At 59.2% G+C, this 20162-nt stretch overlaps 1 protein-coding gene across 1 annotated transcript; it reads left to right on the top strand.

Moving 5' to 3' along the window:
• Positions 1 to 2038: 2038 nt before the first annotated feature.
• Positions 2039 to 15228, top strand: MNT (MAX network transcriptional repressor). The gene is made up of 6 exons (XM_068978903.1): positions 2039 to 2127; positions 7768 to 8347; positions 8888 to 8929; positions 9075 to 9186; positions 14055 to 14247; positions 14382 to 15228. Exons 1-6 carry the CDS (start codon positions 2055 to 2057, stop codon positions 15137 to 15139), a joined length of 1758 nt encoding a protein of 585 aa, XP_068835004.1. The 5' UTR covers positions 2039 to 2054; the 3' UTR covers positions 15140 to 15228.
• The last annotated feature ends 4934 nt before the right edge of the window (positions 15229 to 20162 follow it).

Below are 20162 nucleotides of genomic sequence, written 5' to 3'. Positions count from 1 at the left end.
GCCAGCAAGCATCATCTGTACCAGCTTTATATGTGTCTAGCAGTGTTAAGTGGTCAGACTTCCCTTTCCCACGTGAGCAGTTTGATACTCCTCCACCACTGTTTTCTAACTGGGGGCCCTGACCCAGAACTGTGTTTAGAAGAGTTACCTGTGCGGTCTGGGGATAAATGCTCCTACCCGGCAAGGAGCAACTGGACTACTGAGTGGCCTTAGACAAGTACTTTCTCATCTCTGGACCTCAGTTTGCTTAACTGCAAAGTGAGAGAATTGGAGTATTTTGTTGTTTAGTGGTTAAGTCATCTCCGACTCTTTGTGCGACCCAGTGAAATGTAGCCCACCAGGCTCTTCGGTCAGTGGGATTTCCCAGACAATACTGAAGACGGTTGCCAATCCCTTCTCCAGGGAATCTTTCCCAACCCAGGGATTCAACTCGGGTCTCCTGCATTGGCAGGTGGGTTTACCACTGAGCCACCTGGGCTGACCTCAAAGGTCTAATTTGTTAACTGTAACCCCAGGCGGCCCCAAACTCTAACACAAGAAGCCACCGTTGGGAGTGCCAGCCCGGGTCCCGCCCTAGCGGCGAGCGCGGTTGTGGCTTGGCGGAGTGGCCCCGCCCCGCGGCCTCAGTAGTCCAGCCATTGCGAGGGCCGTGCTTCCGCCCTCCACGTTGTTGTTCCCGATTTGCGCCACACCCCCTTGGTCTGGGCTGTGGACGCCTAAGTCGTAACCGCCCTGAGCCCGGCCCCAGAGCAAAGGGCGGCCTCTGGGGAGACACAGTCGGACTCTCCACCCGCATCAGATGCGCGTGGAAGAAGATGGGAGTCTAGGGGTAGGAAGGAAAGAGACTCAGTTTTAAGAGGAGGGTGGTGAAAAGTAAACAGCAGGTAGGGCACAACTGTAGAATTTCCCTCTCAGCGTCCCACGCTTCACACAGTGGCCCCATCCGCACCCGCGAATGTGACCCTGCTAGACACTGGCCCTTTAAACACAGGGCTGGCGGCGCGGGGTGTCCATGTGGAGCTGCTCCATGCCGTGTTGTCCTGCCCGCCCATTGGCCCGCGGCCCGGTGACGTCGCCTAATAGGATGCGAACGCACTGCGGGGGGAGGAACGGAGACAAAACGCGGAATCGGATTTTCACTCCGCTCCCTTCCCGGGTTCTCTGGCAGCCTCCAGCCGTCAGCTCCGCCCAGGGGCGGATCCCGGGGGAATTGCGACAGCCTGGTGGTTGCAGGAATTAGGTCACGTGTAGGTAGAAAGCGGAGACCCAGGGGTCAGGCCAGTCTTTACCAACCTAGGTTTCCCTGACCTGGAATATTCTTATTTGAGCTAAACTTAAGTCCTGAATTTTTCACCCTTTTTTACCTCCAGCAGGACAAATTTCGTTGTGAATGACCCAAACACGCAGCCGTTGCTCAACTTGTGGCTTGCAATCGGGGCGGGGCGAGGCGGGGCGGGAGAGCGGAAATGCAGGGCGCGAACCCGGCTGGAGCTTCTCCCACCCCCACCCAGGCCACGTGTGCGCGCGCTGTCTCGGGTGGGCGGGGCCAGGCCGCCCGGGGCCCCGCCCCTCCCTTCTTGAGACGCCAGGGCCCTACGGGAGGGGGCTCCGGTCCGGGCTTTGGCTGCGGCCCCGGTGTAGTAGCGGGGGCGGCGGCCGGGGGCAGCGCGGCTCCTTCCCTTGTTGTGTGTGTCTGTGCCTCCTCGCCATCTTGTTGCAAAGCCTTTTCTTGTCGGCGGGACTCCTGGGGGCCGCGGGGCGGGAGGCATCAGAAGGGAGGAGGAGAGGGAGGGGAAGGAGGGAGGCAGTGCCGCCTTTTTTTTTTTTTGCATCAGATTTCTAAAAATTTGCAAGTTACATTTTGCAAATATCTGGGGAGACATTGATTTTTCTTCCTGTGCTCCCCCGTTCTTCCCTGCGGAGTGCGCTGCGCCGCCCAGTCCTGTCGCCCCCCGGAGGTGATCCCTCCCTCCTGCCCGCCCGCCAGCCTGACCTGTGCCCGGCTCGCGGGCTGCAGTCTCGGCCCCGGCGCGCCCCCGGCAGCTCTCGGCGCGATGAGCATAGAGACGCTACTGGAGGCGGCCCGCTTCCTGGAATGGCAAGCACAGCAACAACAGAGAGCACGTGGTGAGCGGCCGGGCTGGGCCCCTGGGGCACCAGGGAAGGGGAGGCGAGCGACCCCGGTACCCGAGCCTACGCGAAACCGCGCGCGGTACCCGCTCCCGGGCCGCCCGCGAAGCCGGGCAGTGCAAAGATCCGCGCAAGAGCCGCCGCCCGGGGAGGAGTGTTGTGGGCAGTGAAATTAATTAATGAATTCATTAACATGCAGCGAGGGACCCGGCTCCTGTAGGCGCCACCCCAACTGCCTACCACCTCTCGTGCACCTTTCATGGGGGTCTCTTTTGCTGTGTGGGTCAGCTGTGCCCTCGGTAGGGATGAATATGTGCGAGCCGGGGGGTGGGGTGAAGAATGGTGTTGCGTGGGGTGGTAGACCAGCGCGTGTGTGCGTGTATGCACGGGGTTGTGTGATGTGAACCTCGATGAGAGCGGATGGACGGACGTGTACACGGGCGAGTGTCTCGTGCACACGAGTGGGCGTGTGTGTAACGGAGTGGGGGGTGGAATTACTCTACGCGGAGCAGCTCCCCGGCTTCCCTGGCCCTGTGGGGAGGGTGCGGGGGGGCGCTCCCGGCAGATCTACGCGCCGCTTGGGGCGGAGGCGGCCTTTGCAGAATGAAATGACATCGCGTGTCTTATGATCCTGGCCAGCCCCGCCTGACCCCGCCTCCTAAAGCTGGGCTGGGTCCCGCGACAGGGGTTTGGGTGAGAGCCGGGCTGATTGGACATCTGCGAGACGGCCGGCAGGTCGCCGGGGGCAGACCCCGGGCCCCCCCTTGCTGCGCCCCACTTTAGCCGGTGTGGAATGTGGCGTGTCTACGCGTTCCAAACCCGCTCTCGGCTGGAATGTTGCGTGTGCCTGCGTTTCAAGCCCGTTGGTTACACCGGGTGGTGACGTGGACCGGCCCCGCCCCCGACCACGTGCACGGGGGACACTCCCGCTGGGGACAGCGCGGCCCAGCCCCTCCCCGCAGCCTAGCGCTCGGCTGGGGGCGGGGCCTGGGCGGGGCTGACGAGGGGCCTTGCGCCGGGTTGGGCCCTGGCTCTGGCCGCTGGGCATCTGTCTGGTAGAGCCTTTGCCCTACGTGGGAGGAGCCGAGCTCACCTGTCGGTTCTCGCCCCAGCCTCCCGTTTTTGCTCCTGGGGCGAGGGAAACCCTCAGAATAGCCGAGCGACAGGATATATAGAGCTCACATGCTCCCACTAACCCCACCCCCCCAAACGTTCTCACCAGGACCCCCTGGCAAGCACCCCTGACCGCGATGTGAAATGAGCCGGGCAAGAAGGGGCAAACTTTGGTGCTCTTTCGAAGCGGGGAGACGGAGATTTCAGATGCCCTTATCTCCACGCGCCCTTGTTGGTGGCCCCAGCTTAAGGGTGCTGCAGAAATAGGGGCCAGGGAAAGACCTCCGTTTTCCGGACTGCTTCGAGGGTCGCAGCCCTGGATCGGCGGCGTGTGTGCAGTATCCGGGGACTGCTGCCCCCTCCAGCCCTCTCCCCAGCCCCCGGTCGGGTGGATTGTGGTGGAGAGAGTGCTTCGCCCTCCTTTCCTTTCTGCCTATTGTTGCTTCAATGATGAGTCATGCAGGAGGTAGTAGTGTGTGTTGTGTGCGCGCGCGCGCCTGCAGCGTGTACCGCCGCCGCGGCGGGCGGGGGGAGTAGCAGCGGGCCAGGGGCGGGGGAGCCGCGGGTCCGCCGGCCGAGTCGGTTCGTCCGGCCTCTCAAGGTCAAGAGTCACTTGAGATACGCGAGACTGAGAGCGCTTGGGTTTTCGGAACTGAGGGGTCAGGACGTCGGCTCACGCGCCCCTCCCGCTTTCTTCGAGGTCCAGATCAGGGTCAGAGGGTGGACAGTGCAGGTGGCGACCGAGACTGTCCAGCGTGCGGGACCAGCGCGGCTCGGGGAGGAGCGTGCACGAGATTTGGAGAGATTGAGTCACCTGCTACCGCCATCCACAGTGCAGCTCAGGAGTCCCCATTGTGTCCCCACTGTGTACCGCCCACTGTGCTAGAGGCGGCAGGATCGACCAAAGAACACTCGCTTCACCTTCACTTACCCCGCAGGCTGGTTGGCCGTGTGAGGGAGTGGAGGAGACGCTCGCTGTCAGCGTCTACCACCCTTTCCGAAATAAGTCAGTCCAGAGCTGAGAGTAAGAATCACAAGGATGACGTCTGCAACACTTGGAAGGAACCTGGGAATGGCTCTCCGCTAAGAAGTTGTAGCGCCCTGCCCCTCACCCAGGTGGTGAGAGCTAGAGGCAGGCAGTTAAGGCTTCTTGTTGGTGGAGCAGGAGGTCTTAGGGGATGGATGGATGGCTGCTGGAAAGCCAGATTTACTCCCAAAACTCATGCACAGATAGCTTGACTTGGCTGCAGCAGCCTAATCTCTAGAATTCATTTTTTGCTCCTACTAGAGGTTTTGTTCTCTAAGTTGGGGTGGCGAGAAATGGAAGAGAAGTGGGGGTGCTGCTGGGGAGCCTGCTGACCAGAACTGCTTTCCAGGGACTGTGTACCCGATGGGCACCCCTGAACAGGGATCCTCTTGTCTGGGCCCCCATTCAACTTCAAGCCTCAAGTGACCGTTTTCTGACCTAGACCAGCTACTCTGTTCACATGATGAGTCCAAGGATGGGTGTGCACCTTCATGTTGGTACAGGAGGGGAGAGAGCGAGGCCATCCTGGTGGCCAGCATGGAGGCCTGGTCATTTCTGTCAATCATAGTAGTTGACTCAAATGGGACCCTCTTCTGAGCTAGTCCCACCCTGTGCCTGCCTTGTGCATCATGTCCCTATTACATGTAGGAGGAGAGAACTCCCCTGGACATTGGGAGGCCCCTGATACGGTCTCCTCTGGCCCCCGCTGTGTGCCGGCTGAGGTGCTGGGCCACAGTGGCTTCGGGGAAACCTCAAAGCCTGTACTTTCCATTGGGGGCTGTAGCCTTGGCCCCCGGGTCACCCAGAAAGGTGATGCTCAGTTCTCTGGGGCAGCTTCTGGGCAGAGCCCAGGGAAGGTGCCAGAGTGTATGTGTGCATGTATGGGAGTGAGAAGAGGGGTGCGCCCAAGGGTGCAGCAGCATTTAAGAGCTTAAACCCGTATTGCTGACACTTGTTTGCTCTGCACGCTTTGTTTCCGTCTTCCCAGTCCACAGGAGAAGGGTCCATACTGGGCAAGGGATGGGTCAGAACCGGCCAGGAGGAGGCAGGAGGCTTTAGTGGGCTGGATCTGGCCTGGGCTGCCCCCCTCTTCAGTGTCAGTTAAGCTTTCTCATGCTGATCCAGGTGTGATAGAGCTTGGCCATTCACCTGGGCCCTTCCTGGCACCTGTGAGCCTGGCACCTGCCTGGCACTGGAAGAGAGGGTATATGAGAAGGAGGTTGCCATCTTCTAGTGGAGCTTTGGAGTTGCCTTAAAACATGGGGAATACAAGAAAGGAAATACGGGGAATCTGAGGTTTGCCTCCATTCTGGGTTCCCAGAGTGCCTGACCTTGGGGCTTGAGGCCCTGTCTGTTGCCCTGCTTGGAGAGGGGCACACTTGCCCCCAGGCCAGTGAAAGCCCAGGTCCTGGCTCAAAGGAATGGAGGTAGGGCTGTGTTGGGCTCCGAGCTCCAGGACCTTGTCTTGGGCTTGGGGTCTGGGGAGGTGTGGAGTGGACTGGGGGTGTCCTGGGCTAGGCCTGAGAAGGTCTCCTTGACTGAACTCAGCAGGTTTCTTTCCCAGTGTGGAAAGGGGAGCATAGAGGGCGGGTTTTCTCCAGGGCCGCAAAGGAAGCCAGTGCTGGTGGCTGTAAAGAAGTAGGCCGGTGCAGGCTGGGCAGCTTCCCTTCCTGAGGGGCCAGGGGAGACACGGAAGAGGCTGCGCTTGCTGACTCCAGCCCTTGAATGCTGGCTGCTGGGAAACCACTGAGCGCTTCCCCTCTCAGAACACTTCCCCCTACTTCCTCCTGCGCCTCTTCTTCTCGGCAGGAGGGAGGGGCTCTGAGCAGGCCTGGCTCACACACCAGTGGTTGATTGGCCAAAGGGCCCCCCAAGGCCACATGTTTTCTGGGGTCCCTGGCCCAGAGACCTGTCAAGAGGGTGATGCTGTCCTCTTCCACAGGGGCACTTGGCCAGCCGTGCCGCCCCCAGCCCCACCCCTTGTGGGTGGTGGTGTGTTGGGGCGTGTCCGGCTTGTGCTGTCAGCTCTGTTAGTCAGCAGTGTGGTGAATCGGGCAGGAGGGGAGGGCTGGCCTGCTCCCTGGCCTGTGGGGTGGTGGGGCTGCTTCAGCGGCTCTCCAGGGCCCTGGCCCCAGCCTATAGCCAGGGAACTGGAATGGTGGGGCCTTGGAGGGGACGGGGCAAGGTGGGAATGGAGAGGGGCATCCCGATGCAGGGGGGCTCTGCCTTGGCCCTGGTTTCCGCCCACTGCTGAGCAGGCCTCAGATGCTGAACTGAGGCGTGGAGGGTTGTTGGAGCTCATTGCCTTGTTCAACCCCTGTTAAAAAGCCCTGCTTTCCTTTCTGCTTGCCTCTTCCCTTTCTAGTCTGCTGCTGGTGGTGGTGGAATAAGTTCCAGCACAACCAAGGGCAGAGAAGAACCAGGAGCATTTGGGGTATAGACCTCGATTGAGGAAACAGGCTTTGGGACCTAGCCTGGCAATCCTGAGTCCCGGGTCTTGTCTCCTGTGTGTGCTGAAGGCGATGGCCCCTCCCTGCTTGCAGTGTGGGGCTCTTGTGAGACACACGGGTGTAGGGTGTGTGTGTGTGTGTTGATTTGCAGTATGATCCTTAACAAATCATTTTGCCTCTTAGAGCTAATCTGTCTCATCTGTGAAATGAAGGTAATGCCTGCCCTCTAGAAGGTAGTGCCCCAGAATCTAGGATTTGACTGCCTCTTCTCTTCTCCTGTGGGGCTTCCTTGATAGCTTAGTTGGTAAAGAATCCACCTGCAATGGAGGAGACCCGGGTTTGATTCCTGGGTTGGGAAGATCCACTGGAGAAGGGATAGGCCACCCACTCCAGTATTCTTGGGCTTCCCTCATGGCTCAGCTGGTAAAGAATCTCCCTGCAGTGCAGGAGACCTCAGTTCAATCCCTGGGGTTGGGAAGATCCCCTGGAGAAGGCAAAGGCTACCTACTCCAGTATTCTGGCCTGGAGAATTCCATGGACTGTATAGTCCATGGGGTGCAAATAGTCGGACACGACTGAGTGACTTGCACTTTCTCTTCTCCTGTGGTGGCCTGTGAGATCATTTGTGGACTGGCCTCTCCCCACCTCATCTACCACTCCCTCTCCTCAGCCTTGTTGCCCCTGCCCATCACCTGCTTAACACTTCAACCTGCAGTGTGCCAGGCCTCCTCCGGCACCCTCACTGACAGCTTCTGCTCTTTCCATAGCCTCTCTCTTCCCACATCTTGGGTTGTTAATTCTGTGATTTGTCCTACACCCCTCCTCCCCTGGTCTATGAGCTCCTCAACAGCAGGGACCAGGAGTCTGTTTTATTTGTTCACTGCTGTGCCCGGTGCCTGGCTGGGTGTGGATGAGTGTATGTATTTGTGGTGTCAATGGGTGCTCCCTGGTGTGGGGTCAGGGTGGGTTACAGTTGGAGGACAGCGGGAGCTGGGGCACCCAGGACCGCAGGCCCTGCTGAGAGACAGCTGTGTTCTCTCTGTGCAGAGGAACAGGAAAGGCTTCGCCTGGAGCGGGAGCGGGAACAGGAGCAGAAGAAGGCCAACAGCCTGGCCCGGCTGGCCCACACCATGCCGGTGGAGGAGCCCCGCACTGAGGCACCACCCTTGCCTCTGTCACCGCCGGCCCCTCCGCCAGCCCCCCCGCCACCACTGGCCACCCCCACCCCACTGACTGTCATTCCTATTCCAGTAGTGACCAACTCCCCTCAGCCTCTGCCCCCACCCCCGCCACTACCCCCCACGGCCCAGCCTCTGCCCCTGGCACCTCGCCAGCCAGCCCTGGTCAGCACCCCCGGACTCAGCATTAAGGAGCCTGCCCCCCTTCCCACCAGGACACAGGTGCCCACTCCTGCTCCTCTACTGCCAGACACCAAGGCCACCGTTCCGCCCACTGGCAGCCCCAAGCCCTTGCAGCCCCTGCCCACCCCGATCCTGACTATTGCTCCACACCCCGGAGTCCAGTCCCAGCTGGCTCCCCCACAGCCACCTCCATCCACGCTTGGGACCCTGAAGCTGGCACCCGCTGAAGAAGTCAAATCCACCGAACAGAAAAAGAGGCCTGGGGGGTGAGTGAGGTGTGGCAGAGTGGGGGGCTGGTGGGATGGAGAGAACTGCCCACAGCTGGGGCTGTGTGTGCAAGAGAAAGTGCCCTCCCAGCTAGCCTGTCAGAGCCGCACCTTCCTGTATCTGGTATGTTCTCACTGTGCAGGACTATCCCCACCCTGGGGAGTGGGGGATGGTCATTGCCCTCTGCTGTTCTCAGGCTCCTCTGACCCCCTCCAAGGTTGGGTCTAATGGCATCACCAGGCCTTTAGACCTCCTGGGTAAGGGCCAGGGTCCACTGGCTATTTCTCCCAATCCCAAGAGCCCTTCACAGGTGCACAGGTGGGGTGGAATATGAAGGGGTTGTGAATTATGAGCCTACCTGTACCCTCCAGAGGGTGTATGCACCAGGACACAGGGCCAACAGTTTTCATCTCTGCTTCTCTAGGGAGAGAATGTCAGGGACAAAAAGCCTGTGGCATTTGGGGAGAGTGGGGGCAGGGGGTGGGAAGGCCACCTAATTGGGCCCTCCTCCCTGAGCTCCCTGTCTGTCTGGATTTCAGAATCGGAACCAGAGAAGTCCACAACAAGCTGGAGAAGAACAGGTGTGTGTGTGTGTGTGTGTGTGAGCTTGTGACTCAGCCCGCCCCACCAGCTACCCGGAAGGTCCCATCCTTGGTCCCCAAGCTCTCCTTGGACCTTCCCTCCCGCCCCTGATGCTGGCTGACCGGCCCTGCTCCCTTTCCCCAGGAGGGCCCATCTCAAGGAATGCTTTGAGACCCTGAAGCGCAACATCCCCAACGTGGACGACAAGAAGACGTCGAATTTGAGCGTGTTGCGGACGGCGCTGCGGTACATTCAGGTATGCAGGCTTGGGGGAGAAGCAAGGCCCAGAGAAGGGCGGGAGACCGCTGCCGCGCAGGCTGCCTCCACGCCCCGCCTCCCCGCACGCCCCGCCTCTCCCCCCACGGCCCCGCCCGCCTCCACGCGGGCGCCGAGCACATGGCCCGGCTGACGTCAGCGGGGCTCCCCACCCGGGTGGAGGCGGCGTGACCGGCGCGCGTGCGCGAGGGAGCGCGGCGCTGGCGCTCTGCTCCCCTCCCCCGCCGGGCGGCCTCCATCGCGCCCGCAGTGCTGGGCGGGAACCGGATTCGGCCCGAGACTCTACCGTAGGGGGTGGGGGGTGCTGGGCGTGGCTCGTCTCCCACAGGGGAACCCATGAAATACGCCCCACCCCGCTGCGCGCCCCGGACTTTTAGCCCAAAAGTATCAAGATCCTTGCAAGTGAGCGCACGTAGATGCCACCTCCCGACTTTGGGGATTAAACCTTGGGGAAGGGGAAATGCGGCACTCTCGATGATGGGTAGTCCTGGGGGTCACCGAACCCAAAACCTTACGTTTTGCCTCCCCCATGATTTAAAAGAAGCCTTTTCAAGGGGCCCTCCTTGCCGTGTGTCCCCTGCCTTTGGGCACTGGCTTCTCTCGGCCGTACGGGGAAGGGGGGGTGCCCGCCAGATAAGACCGTTGCCATGACGGCCCGAGTTTCGGTTTCCCTGGAAACCGGCCAAGGGTTCCGCGTGCCGGGAAGAAGGCTGTGGGGGTGGGGCAGGCGGCCACGCTCGGCTGCTGCGGAGCCAGGAGGTAGCCGTTGAGGAGTGGGAGGGACTTAGGCCTCCCGGACTGCGGGGGCAGCTTCGGGGTCTCCCAGTCGGCGCTCTAGGGAAGCTTAGGGGATGGGCGGCGTCACGGCTCCGGTGGGCCAGCCCTCCCTGGCCTCGGTTGCGGGGTCACAGCCCTGAGGTAACCGGAGCCTGACTTGTCGAATGAGGCGGGCGGAGGCGCAGCCTCGGGACTACTCCCAGCCGGCAGCTCCCTCCCGACCTCCCGCGAACGCGCGCCCTTCCGCCCGCCCTCCGGACGAGGGGGAGGGGCTGGCGCAACTCCAGGCCGCTTCCCGGCACGGGAGGGGCGGGTCCGGATCCGCGGATTGGCGGGGCTGGGCAGGGGGCGGGACTCCTGCAGGCGCGGAGGGAGGGTGCGGCCAGTGGGGAGTGACGCAGCAAAGCCGGGTCCGCGTGGGTGCGCGCGTGCTCCGGGAGGGGCGGGGCTTCATTGGTGGCCGGAGGGGGGAGGAGGGGGGAGGAGGGGGGAGGAGGGGGGAGGAGGGGGGAGGAGGGGGGAGGAGGGGGGAGGAGGGGGGAGGAGGGGGGAGGAGGGGGGAGGAGGGGGCCCAGCGTCGAGTTTCAGAGGATCTCCAGGAGGGTGTTTTCTGGGATGTTTCTGCAGAACTGGAGAGACTTAAGGCTGGACACTTAAGTTGCTACTTCTTCAGCTACAGGAAATCATGTAGCCTGGGAGCAAACTCCTGTCTAAATTCTGCTACATTTTCTGTGAATATCGGTTTCCTCTTGTACTGCGATGATACTAAAGCGGGAAAAAGTAATAGTATTTTTGTGGTAAGGACGTGAGGATTGGCCATTTATAAATAGTAACTTAATAGCAATTGTTGAGAGAAGGCAATGGCACCCAACTCCAGTACTCTTGCCTGGCAAATCCCATGGACGGAGGAGCCTGGTAGGCTGCCGTCTATGGGGTTCTTCAGAGTCGGACACGACTGAAGCAATTTAGCAGCAGCAGCAATTGTTGAGAAGAAAGAAGGATGGAATGGTGCGTTCCTGTATAGAAGTACTTAGGGCAGAAAGCCTTGATTGCGAGATGGTGGATTTGAAAGTACATCAGAAATAAGAGACTCAGTAGAACCAGCAGATTTGGGATACGGGCCTGGCCTGAGTGGCAAGAAAGGTGGACCCTAGCTGTCCATAAAAGATACTTGTCCTGGGGCTGGCAACGGAAGCAGAAATGCAGGGAAACTTAACACGGTTCTCCATAAGTCTTCATTTATTTGTTCACTCATTCAGGTTTTTTTGGACAGCCCTGTATGTGATTGGGCAGATAAAAAGTGGGGAGCAAGGGAAAAAGTGCAGATCTCTGTCTTTAGGTTTGGTCTTGCTGCAGATTATAAAATAACCAAGCAGAGGGGTCTGCTCCAAGGACATAGTCAGGACAGGGGTCACAACAATGTTCTGGGGAGTTGGGGAAGTTGCTGCTGAGGAAAGGGCCTTAAGCTGGGACCTGAAGGCCAGGGTGACCAAGATAAGTGTGGGGCAGAGAGCCCAGCACGTGCCAGAGTTTTTCCAGTAGGAGGGTGCAAGATGCATTTTGGAAGTTGAACATGGTCAGCAGGGTTGCTGTGCTGAGATGGGAGTTGGAAGGGGGTACCAGAGAGCCCACAGAGTGGGTGGAGACTGAGGGGTTTGGTTGTGTGCTGAGGGTGGAAGCTTTGGGAAGGCTGTAGCCCCCAGCCAGAGCCATAGTGCCTTGGAGGTAAAGGATTTGAAGAAAGTTCTCAGAGAAGTGGACAGAAACAGGAAGTGGGGTAGGCAGGTACCAAGCAACACATCCAGTCTTCTTAGAAAGGAAATGGGCTTAAAATGAAACAATAGGAACAAAAGTTAGACCTTGGGAAAACTTTCCAGGGATGTCTAGACCTGTGGAGAACTGGACTAGGTGAGAAGTTTTGGCTCCTGAGTAATTGTCTCTGAGCCAGCAGTCAGCCGGCCCCGCTAGTGCATAGAGTTCAGGACAGGCCTGAGAGCTGACTCATCCCACACCTCGTAATCGTCGTGGCCCCTTCCGATGGCCTGTCTACCACTGGCCTCTCAGGGAGAAGCTGGGTGTGCGTGGGGGGAGTGGGGCAGTGGGGGAGCTTTCTGGCAGAAAAGTTGGCGGGGAGGCAGGTTAATCTCAAAGCCAGCGTGATAGAGGGGGCTGAGTGTGCCCTGGAACTGGCAAAAAGTATAAAGCTGCCAGCTTTCAGGTCAGTGCACAGCATGGCCGTGTCTAGGTTACGAGTCACAGGCACTAATAGCTTGAGGCGTCTCTGACCAGTGAGGCCAGGAATGCGAGGAGCGTGGGGCTCAGGAGAGAGCGTGGGGAAGCTGGGCCTAGTCCGTGTGTGGAGCTGAAGACTTGTGTGCCCAGGAGGTCAGGTGAACAGTTGGGAAAGGCTGTTGCAAAACTGCCCCAAGGAAATAGAGTCAGGGGAAGCTCAAGTCTCATGAGAGACTGTGATTCTCCTGTGATGATGGGGAGAGAGATGGTAGAGGTGGGGACTAGCACCCTCTGGTCCTCACAGGTGCTTGCCTGTGTCCTGGCCACCTGCAGCGTCAGGGGCTGTAAGCTAACCGTAGAACAGTGTGTACTCCTCTCACAGGGTTGGACTGGGACAGCGTGTGTTGAGATGGAAAAACAAAACGGGAAATATCTAGGGGGTCGTATGAGCCAGTGTCAGTCTCATTAAGGCTGACAGTCTCACTGAACGCTTGGGGTTGGGGGGCGGTGTGGTGCGGGGTGCCACTCCCAATATGAGCGAGCCTGAGAGTAGGCTGGTGTACCTGGAGGATGTGAGAGGGGGCTGGGCTGTGGAGGAGCTCCAGCAGACGAGACCTGAAGTGGTGACGGGGGAGACGCATGGGGCCTACACCTGGCCAGGACTGGCAAGCCTTGGCGACTAGAAGCTCGGGAGGACAGGATTGTCCCTGTCATCTGTTGGACCCCGCGGTCATGACATGCCTGGGCCCAGGAAAAGCTGGCCACAGGGAGGCCTGCGGGATTTAAGATGTGTTTGTTTAATAAAGTTTCAGACAGGAGGTCACAGAGAACAAGGAAAGACGGTGCAGAAGGGAGATGAGGAACAGGATAGGAGCTGGCCTTCCAGAACTGCTAATAAGCATCAGGCGAAGGGAAACCGGAGACCCTTCTGATGGGGGAGCATGCCCCGGGAGGGTCAGCCCGAGAGGAGAGGCGGCCCGTGACCCTGGAGGCGTGGAAGGGGAGATGGGGCGGCAGACAAGGAGCTCCCTCCGGTGTTCTGAGTGATGGGATGGCCTCAGTGTTAAAGGGAGAGGAGCCTCTCCAGGGCAGCTCAGATGGAGGCCGAGGTGCTGTCCTCCTAAGAGCTGTTTCTCAGTGGCTGAGGCCGCTCGGGTGCAGGTGGGGAAGGAAGGCCACATCCCGGGGCCTGGGGAGTGTGGGAATAGAGCTGTGTGCAAGGCAGCGCAGGTGGGCACCGTGGGGAGGATGTGCGCAAGTCAGCAGCTGTTCAGGAGGAGATGGAGGTGGTCAAGGAGGTGAGGTAGGGGTCTCAGAATCTGCTGGCCGTCCTGCAAACGTGTTGAAGTTAAGAAGATGAACGAATGATGAGGGGACAAAGGGCAGGATCGTCTGGGGAGCCTTGAGCAATGGGTTCCATGGAGGGTAGCTCGTGACATCCACATCCATAGCGACTGGATGGTGTGAATGGCAGTGCAGGCCTTGGGCACTGCCTGAGAAGTCTCCTACCCTTTCTGCCCTTCTCTGCAGAATGGAGGGAGATGCTCCCAGGAGGGTGGATGGGGCATGAGGCAGCAAAGCCCCTCAGGACAGAGTCGACGTAGGGGTAGGGGAGGAACTGGCCTCAATCTGCGCCTTCTTGCGAGCCCACAGTCTGTCCCAGATGCTGGCTCCTTAGGTGGAGCCATGGACCGAGAGGCAGGTGTAGTCTCCCGCAGCCCCCCGGCAGGCCTGGGCCCCCGATGCGCAGGCGAGGGTGGGTGAAGGAGATGTTGGTGGCACCATGGGCCCTGTGGCTCCTGCTCAGGGTATCCTGCCGTTACTCGCCCTGTTCTCCAGTCCCTGAAGAGGAAGGAGAAGGAATATGAGCATGAGATGGAGCGGCTGGCGCGGGAGAAGATTGCCACGCAGCAGCGGCTGGCGGAGCTCAAGCACGAGCTGAGCCAGTGGATGGACGTGCTGGAGATCGATCGCGTGCTCCGGCAGACGGGCCAGCCCGAGGACGACCAGGCCTCCACCTCCACCGCTTCTGGTGAGCCCCGCCCACCCCACGTCACCCCCCACCCTCAGCCCCATGACGTCCCCAGAGCCCCGGGGGCATCTGCTTCTCCAGGCTCTAGTTCCCCAGCCCTTCTGACCGGTCCCTCCCTGCGTGTCCCTCCACAGAGGGTGAGGACAACATAGACGAGGACATGGAGGAGGACCAGGCTGGCCTGGGCCCACATAAGCTGAGCCATCGCCCCCACCCAGAGCTGCCGAAGCCACCGCCCAGCACGGCCCCCGCGCCTCTGCCTCCGCACCCACACCCGCACGCCCAGCCGGTGGCCCTGTCTCCTGCCCACCTCCCTGGGCAGCAGCCCCCGCCACAGCAGAAGACATCTCTGCCGGCCCCTCCGCCCCCACCAGCAGCCGCAGCCCAAACGCTGGTGCCCGCCCCAGCCCATCTTGTGGCCGCGGCCGGGGGCGGCTCCACGGTCATTGCCCACACTGCCGCCACCCACGCCTCAGTCATCCAGACTGTGAGCCACGTTCTCCAGGGGCCGGGGGGCAAGCACATCGCCCACATCGCGCCCTCGGCCCCCAGCCCCGCCGTGCAGCTGGCGCCAGCCACGCCCCCCATCAGCCACATCGCGGTGCACCCTGCCACCCTCAACCATGTGGCTCACCTTGGCTCCCAGCTGCCCCTGTACCCGCAGCCCGTGGCCGTGAGCCAGCCGGTGGCCGTGAGTCACATCGCCCACACCCTCTCACACCAGCAAGTGAATGGCACAGCCGGGCTGGGGCCCCCGGCCACAGTCATGGCAAAGCCAGCCGTGGGGGCTCAGGTGGTGCACCACCCTCAGCTGGTGGGCCAGACAGTGCTTAACCCTGTGACCATGGTCACCATGCCCTCCTTCCCAGTCAGCACGCTCAAGCTGGCTTGAGGATGAGGCCACTCAGAAGCCCCCAGCGGGGCAGGGAGGGAGACCTGTCCCCCACTCTCCCATCCTCCAGCTCCACACATTCCAGCCAGGCCCAGGCCCGCCCCACCCATACCCACCCCCAGGCCTCCTAGGGGAAGGGGGTGCAGAGACTCTGAGCCAGGGGAGGGAGGGGCCCAGGGAGCTGGGCACCAGGCAGGGGGTCACCCCGCTGCACTAGAACTTGACAGAGTGATAAGAGATGCTCTGGCCCACGTGCCACCTGTCCGGCCTGGTGCCCGTGGGGCCGTTCCCGCCCCCCACCCGTCCCCTGACACCAGTGCGATGTGGACGTCGTGTTCTTCCGCCTCCCCCGCCCTGCCCACCTTCCTGTGCTGCTGCTGCTATCGCTCTGTCTGGTGAGACAGCTGGGCACCCGGGCCCTCCCCTCCCGAGCCTCAGCCTTCTCCTTCCAGGGTTCTGGAGGGGGACATGGGGAAGCAGGACTCAAGCAACTTGGCCCTGATATCCAAGGGGACTGGAGAGGGGGGCGTGCTCTGAGTACCGGGGACAATTCCTAGGAGGTGGCTTGTGTGGCATCCCTCCAGACAGGTGGGTGCCCCAGCCTGGGGCTCTCCAGGCTGGTTGCAGTCATTGTGATTGATCATAACAAGCTAGTTAAGACAGTTCTCTACCAATAGTAAACCAAACCCAAAATCCCTTGCCAAGCTTCCAAGCCCCCCAACTGCCCTACCACTGGGCTCCTGACTTCAGGAGGGCAGACTGAGGGCTCGGGAGGGGCGAGGGAGCAGGGGCTTGACTATCTCCCCCAACCATCCTGCTGACCTCCAGCAGGCCTGAGAGGAGGGTGTGCTGGACCCTGTCCCCTTCCCTGGACTTGACTTTGGCTTCCAGAAGATAGAGAGGAGGCCTGGGCTCTGCTCCGTGCTCTGCACTCCCTGGAGGGATGAGTGCGCCTGGACGCCTCCTGCTGCCTGGGAGACGGGACCAGCGTCTGGTCTGGGTTCCAGGACCCTGGCGCCGTGTGGGTGAGGTAATCTGGAGGTTACAGTCCAGGGGCTTGGCCCTGGGGACCTGCGGGGAGTGAGCATGGCCAGGCCATGGAGGACTGTTGCTTTTGCCCCAGCTTCCCTATCCCTGGGCTCATCTTTCTTTGCTTTGAACCCCTGCTGTCTCTAGCAGGCTGTTCTGCATGTGCCCTCCCCCAGGGGGCGCTGCTGTGTGCCACCGCCTTCCTGCGAGGGCTGCAGGCAGGGCTGAGCTTGGGGTGGGGAGGAGCGAGGGGGCCTGTGTGCGAGGGCCACTGCTCTCCATGCCTTTGCCACAGCAGACTGCTTTGGCTGCTCTTTTTATGTGGGTATTTATTACAAGTGGCCTTGTGTCAGACACAGTTACACACGTGCACACTCGGCTCCCCACCTGGACACACTCACCAGTGGCCTTTCAGAGTGTGTGGAGGTGGGGGAGCCAGTGATCCTGGGTGTGAAGTTTGCAATGACAGGCTGGGGCGGGGCGGGGGGAGGTGGTCCCATGGTTCACAGAAGAGGCTGACAAAGGTCTTGGGTAGATTGAGCCACCTCGGAACTCCCTTTCAGTTTCTGGTCCTGGAAACCTCCCTGGAGACTGTTTCTTGTCTCCCGGGGTGGGGAGACTTACGGATACTTCAGAGGTTTCTAGGAGGCGACGCTGTCCCCCCACTCGAATGCAGCTCCCACCTCACAAGCTTGCTGCCTTTCTGCACCTACAGCTGCCGCCACTATCACCCTGTTTTGGGGGAAGCTGGTTTTACTCTTCCTGATGTGAAGACATTGGAAAGAGCAGAGAGAGAAGGGCAGGCCTGGCCCCCAGGAACAGAAGCACTGGCGAGCCGCCCTCCTCTCAGGCCTGCTCACCTTGAAACTGTTCTGTTAGCCAGTTGCCCTCGGGCCTGCACAGATACCTCATCTGCCCGCTGCCCCCATCCCTCCCCGCCCCCCACTGCTGCAGTGGGGGGCCTCAGAATCTAGTGCCGAATGACTATGTCCAGATTGGTGACGATGGGTGTTGTTGCTGTTGTTTTTGTTGTTGTTCGTGAACGCTGTGATGCTGTGTGCCCGAGAGGGCAGCCGCCACCCAGCCCTTCCTTGGGCCTCTCCCCTCTGAGCGCTGTGGGGACCACATCTGTCCTCACCCCATGGGACCGCCTGCCCCTCCCCTCCCTAGCCCTTCCAGCCTGGGGGACGCGCATGTGTGCACGCACACACACACACACACACACACACACACACATCTTACCTCTCATGCGTGTTTTACTTTTTGATGTTCAGAGTGGCTCACTGGCTGGGAGTCTTTACCTCGGGGAGAGCGGGAGGTTGGTTCCTAGGGGGGCCAAAAAAGGGCAGGGAATTCCTGGAGGGGAAGTAGGGGGCCACCATAACCCCTGCCCTCTCTAGGATGAGCTTCTCCCCATCCCAGAGTCCCACCCCCACCCCCCCATCCCCACGAAGAGGTGGCCCTTGTTTACAGTGAGGACTCGGTCACTGTGTCTCCGTTTCCTAAAATATAAATTGTAGCGACCCCAGACTGTAGAGATTTTTATGTGTTTGGATACATCTGCTGTGTGGGAAAAAAACAAAAAACTACAAAACCCCTAATTTTGTACATATTGTATTTTTACTATGGAACTGTATTCTAGTGGCTGTTCATGCTCCAAGACATTAGGAATTGAGACATGAATACTATCCATGTAATAAGCACTTGCCTGGAATAAAATATAAAATTGAAATAAACCTGCACTGAAACCCGAGACGGAGCTGCCACCTGCAGCATCTGGGTCGTTCTGTTGCAAAAGGAGGCAGAGACCTTGAGGGAAAGAGCCCCAGCAAGAAGCGGCGGCATCTTTTTCCCGTTGTGGGGCTGGGATCTGGTAGATTCCAGGCTGGTGGGTTTTGCAAAGACAAGGGACCTTCCAGTTCTGATCCCTTGGGCTCCATTTCCAACAGGCTCTGAGAACTGCAGCACTGGTCTTCCTCATACTTGTGTAGCACTTTATACTTCCTCAAACCATTTTTCACAAACACTATCTTGTTTCATCTCTTAACAGCTCAGTGAAGTAAACAGACCAACAGCTAGCAGATAAGGAAACAGGTTTGAGGGTGGCTGAGTGACTTGTTAAGGTCACATGACCAGCCAGGGCCTGTCTGGAGCAGCAGTCTGATGTCAGTTGGTACAGAGCTGTCCCCAAGCACGTGCCACCCTGCCCCTGGGCCTGTCCCTGTCCTGGAGCTGGGGAATCCCAAGCTCCAGAAAGTTCCAGCACAAAAGCTGGAGGGTCTGTGCACAGGAGGGCCTGATGGCTTCCTGAGAGGGGGCTGCATTCTTGGGGTTGTATTTAGAACAGGTCTTGGGGGAGGCGGTGTGTGTGCGCGATCTATAAGGCTGTCCTTATAGGGTAAGGAACAAGAGGAGGAAGTAGGTCAGGGGTCAAAGAGCCATGTTCTAAGCTGGGCCTTGAAGACCTTTGACCCTATAACATCTTTTCTCCCCGGTGTAGAAGAAGTCAGCCATTTGGCCAGCCAGCAGGTGGGGAGGTAAGGGAGAGTAAGGTCAGGGAGCAGTCAGCTGGGCCAAGCCGTAGGCCAGCCATGTCTGCTCTCCTTAAAACCACAGCCCAGGGAACTGACTCCGCTTCTCTTCCTGGGGTGGGTTTGTGTGAGGTGTGTGGGGGCGTTATCTTGGGGAAGGGCCTGGTGGCCATCAATCACCTGAGGTCCCCTTCTCTGAAGACCTAATCTCAGGAAAGGCCAGGCCCAGTGTCCCTCCCCACTGCTTAACAAGCCTGCCTGCTCATTTCATTTGTGAAACGTTGGTTCCCTCTGGTGGTAGCTTCAGGAAGTGTTCGGTCACTTGCACTTTAGGGAAGGCCCAGGGTTCAGTTCAGTTCGGTTCGGTTCAGTCGCTCAGTCGTGTCCGACTCTTTGCCACCCCATGAATTGCAGCACGCCAGGCCTCCCTGTCCATCACCAACTCCTGGAGTTCACTCAGACTCATGTCCATCGAATCGGTGATGCCATCCAGCCATCTCATTCTCTGTCATCCCCTTCTCCTCCTGCCCCCAATCCCTCCCAGCATCAGAGTCTTTTCCAATGAGTCAACTCTTTGCATGAGGTGGCCAAAGTACTGGAGCTTCAGCTTTAGCATCATTCTTTCCAAAGAAATCCCAGGGCTGATCTCCTTCAGAATGGACTAGTTGGATCTCCTTGCAGTCCAAGGGACTCTCAAGAGTCTTCTCCAACACCACAGTTCAAATGCATCAATTTTTTGGCGCTCAGCCTTCTTCACAGTCCAACTCTTATATCCATACATGACCACAGGAAAAACCATAGCCTTGACTAGACGGACCTTAGCAAAGTAATGTCTCTGCTTTTGAATATGCTATCTAGGTTGGTTATAACTTTCCTTCCAAGGAGTAAGCGTCTTTTAATTTCATGGCTGCAGTCACCATCTGCAGTGATTTTGGAGCCCCCCAAAAAATAAAGTCTGACACTGTTTCCACTGTTTCCCCATCTATTTCCCATGAAGTGATGGGACCGGATGCCGTGATCTTCGTTTTCTGAATGTTGAGCTTTAACCCAACTTCTTCACTCTCCTCTTTCACTTTCATCAAGAGGCTTTTTAGCTCCTCTTCACTTTCTGCCATAAGGGTGGTGTCATCTGCATATCTGAGGTTATTGATATTTCTCCTGGCAATCTTGATTCCAGCTTGTTTCTTCCAGTCCAGCATTTCTCATGATGTACTCTCCATAGAAGTTAAAGAAGCACGGTGACAATATACAGCCTTGATGTACTCCTTTTCCTATTTGAAACCAGTCTGTTGTTCCATGTCCGGTAATCCTAACACACCTCAGTGTCAGATGCTGTGCCCAGCACTCGGGTCAGAGATGAAGACTCTGCCCCTGGCAGTGATGACCAGTGTCCTCAGGGCTCGAGTACCCTGCTCACGTTTCCTGCTCCCCCCTCCCCACACCCAGCCCTCAGCTGACCCATC

This window comes from Capricornis sumatraensis, chromosome 8 (genome assembly GCF_032405125.1).
Source record: "Capricornis sumatraensis isolate serow.1 chromosome 8, serow.2, whole genome shotgun sequence".
Lineage (NCBI taxonomy): Eukaryota > Metazoa > Chordata > Mammalia > Artiodactyla > Bovidae > Capricornis > Capricornis sumatraensis.
The sequence above is the reverse complement of the archived record's forward strand: the minus strand, read 5'-3'. Positions and strand labels throughout refer to the sequence as shown.

Bases quoted from the DNA above. Each gene is read 5' to 3' on its own strand.
- MNT (XM_068978903.1), top strand. From the start codon at position 2,055: ATGAGCATAGAGACGCTACTGGAGGCGGCCCGCTTCCTGGAATGGCAA. The intron at 2,128-7,767 runs GTGAGCGGCCGG...CTCTCTGTGCAG, and splicing joins GCAACAACAGAGAGCACGTG to AGGAACAGGAAAGGCTTCGC. The intron at 9,187-14,054 runs GTATGCAGGCTT...CCTGTTCTCCAG, and splicing joins CGGCGCTGCGGTACATTCAG to TCCCTGAAGAGGAAGGAGAA.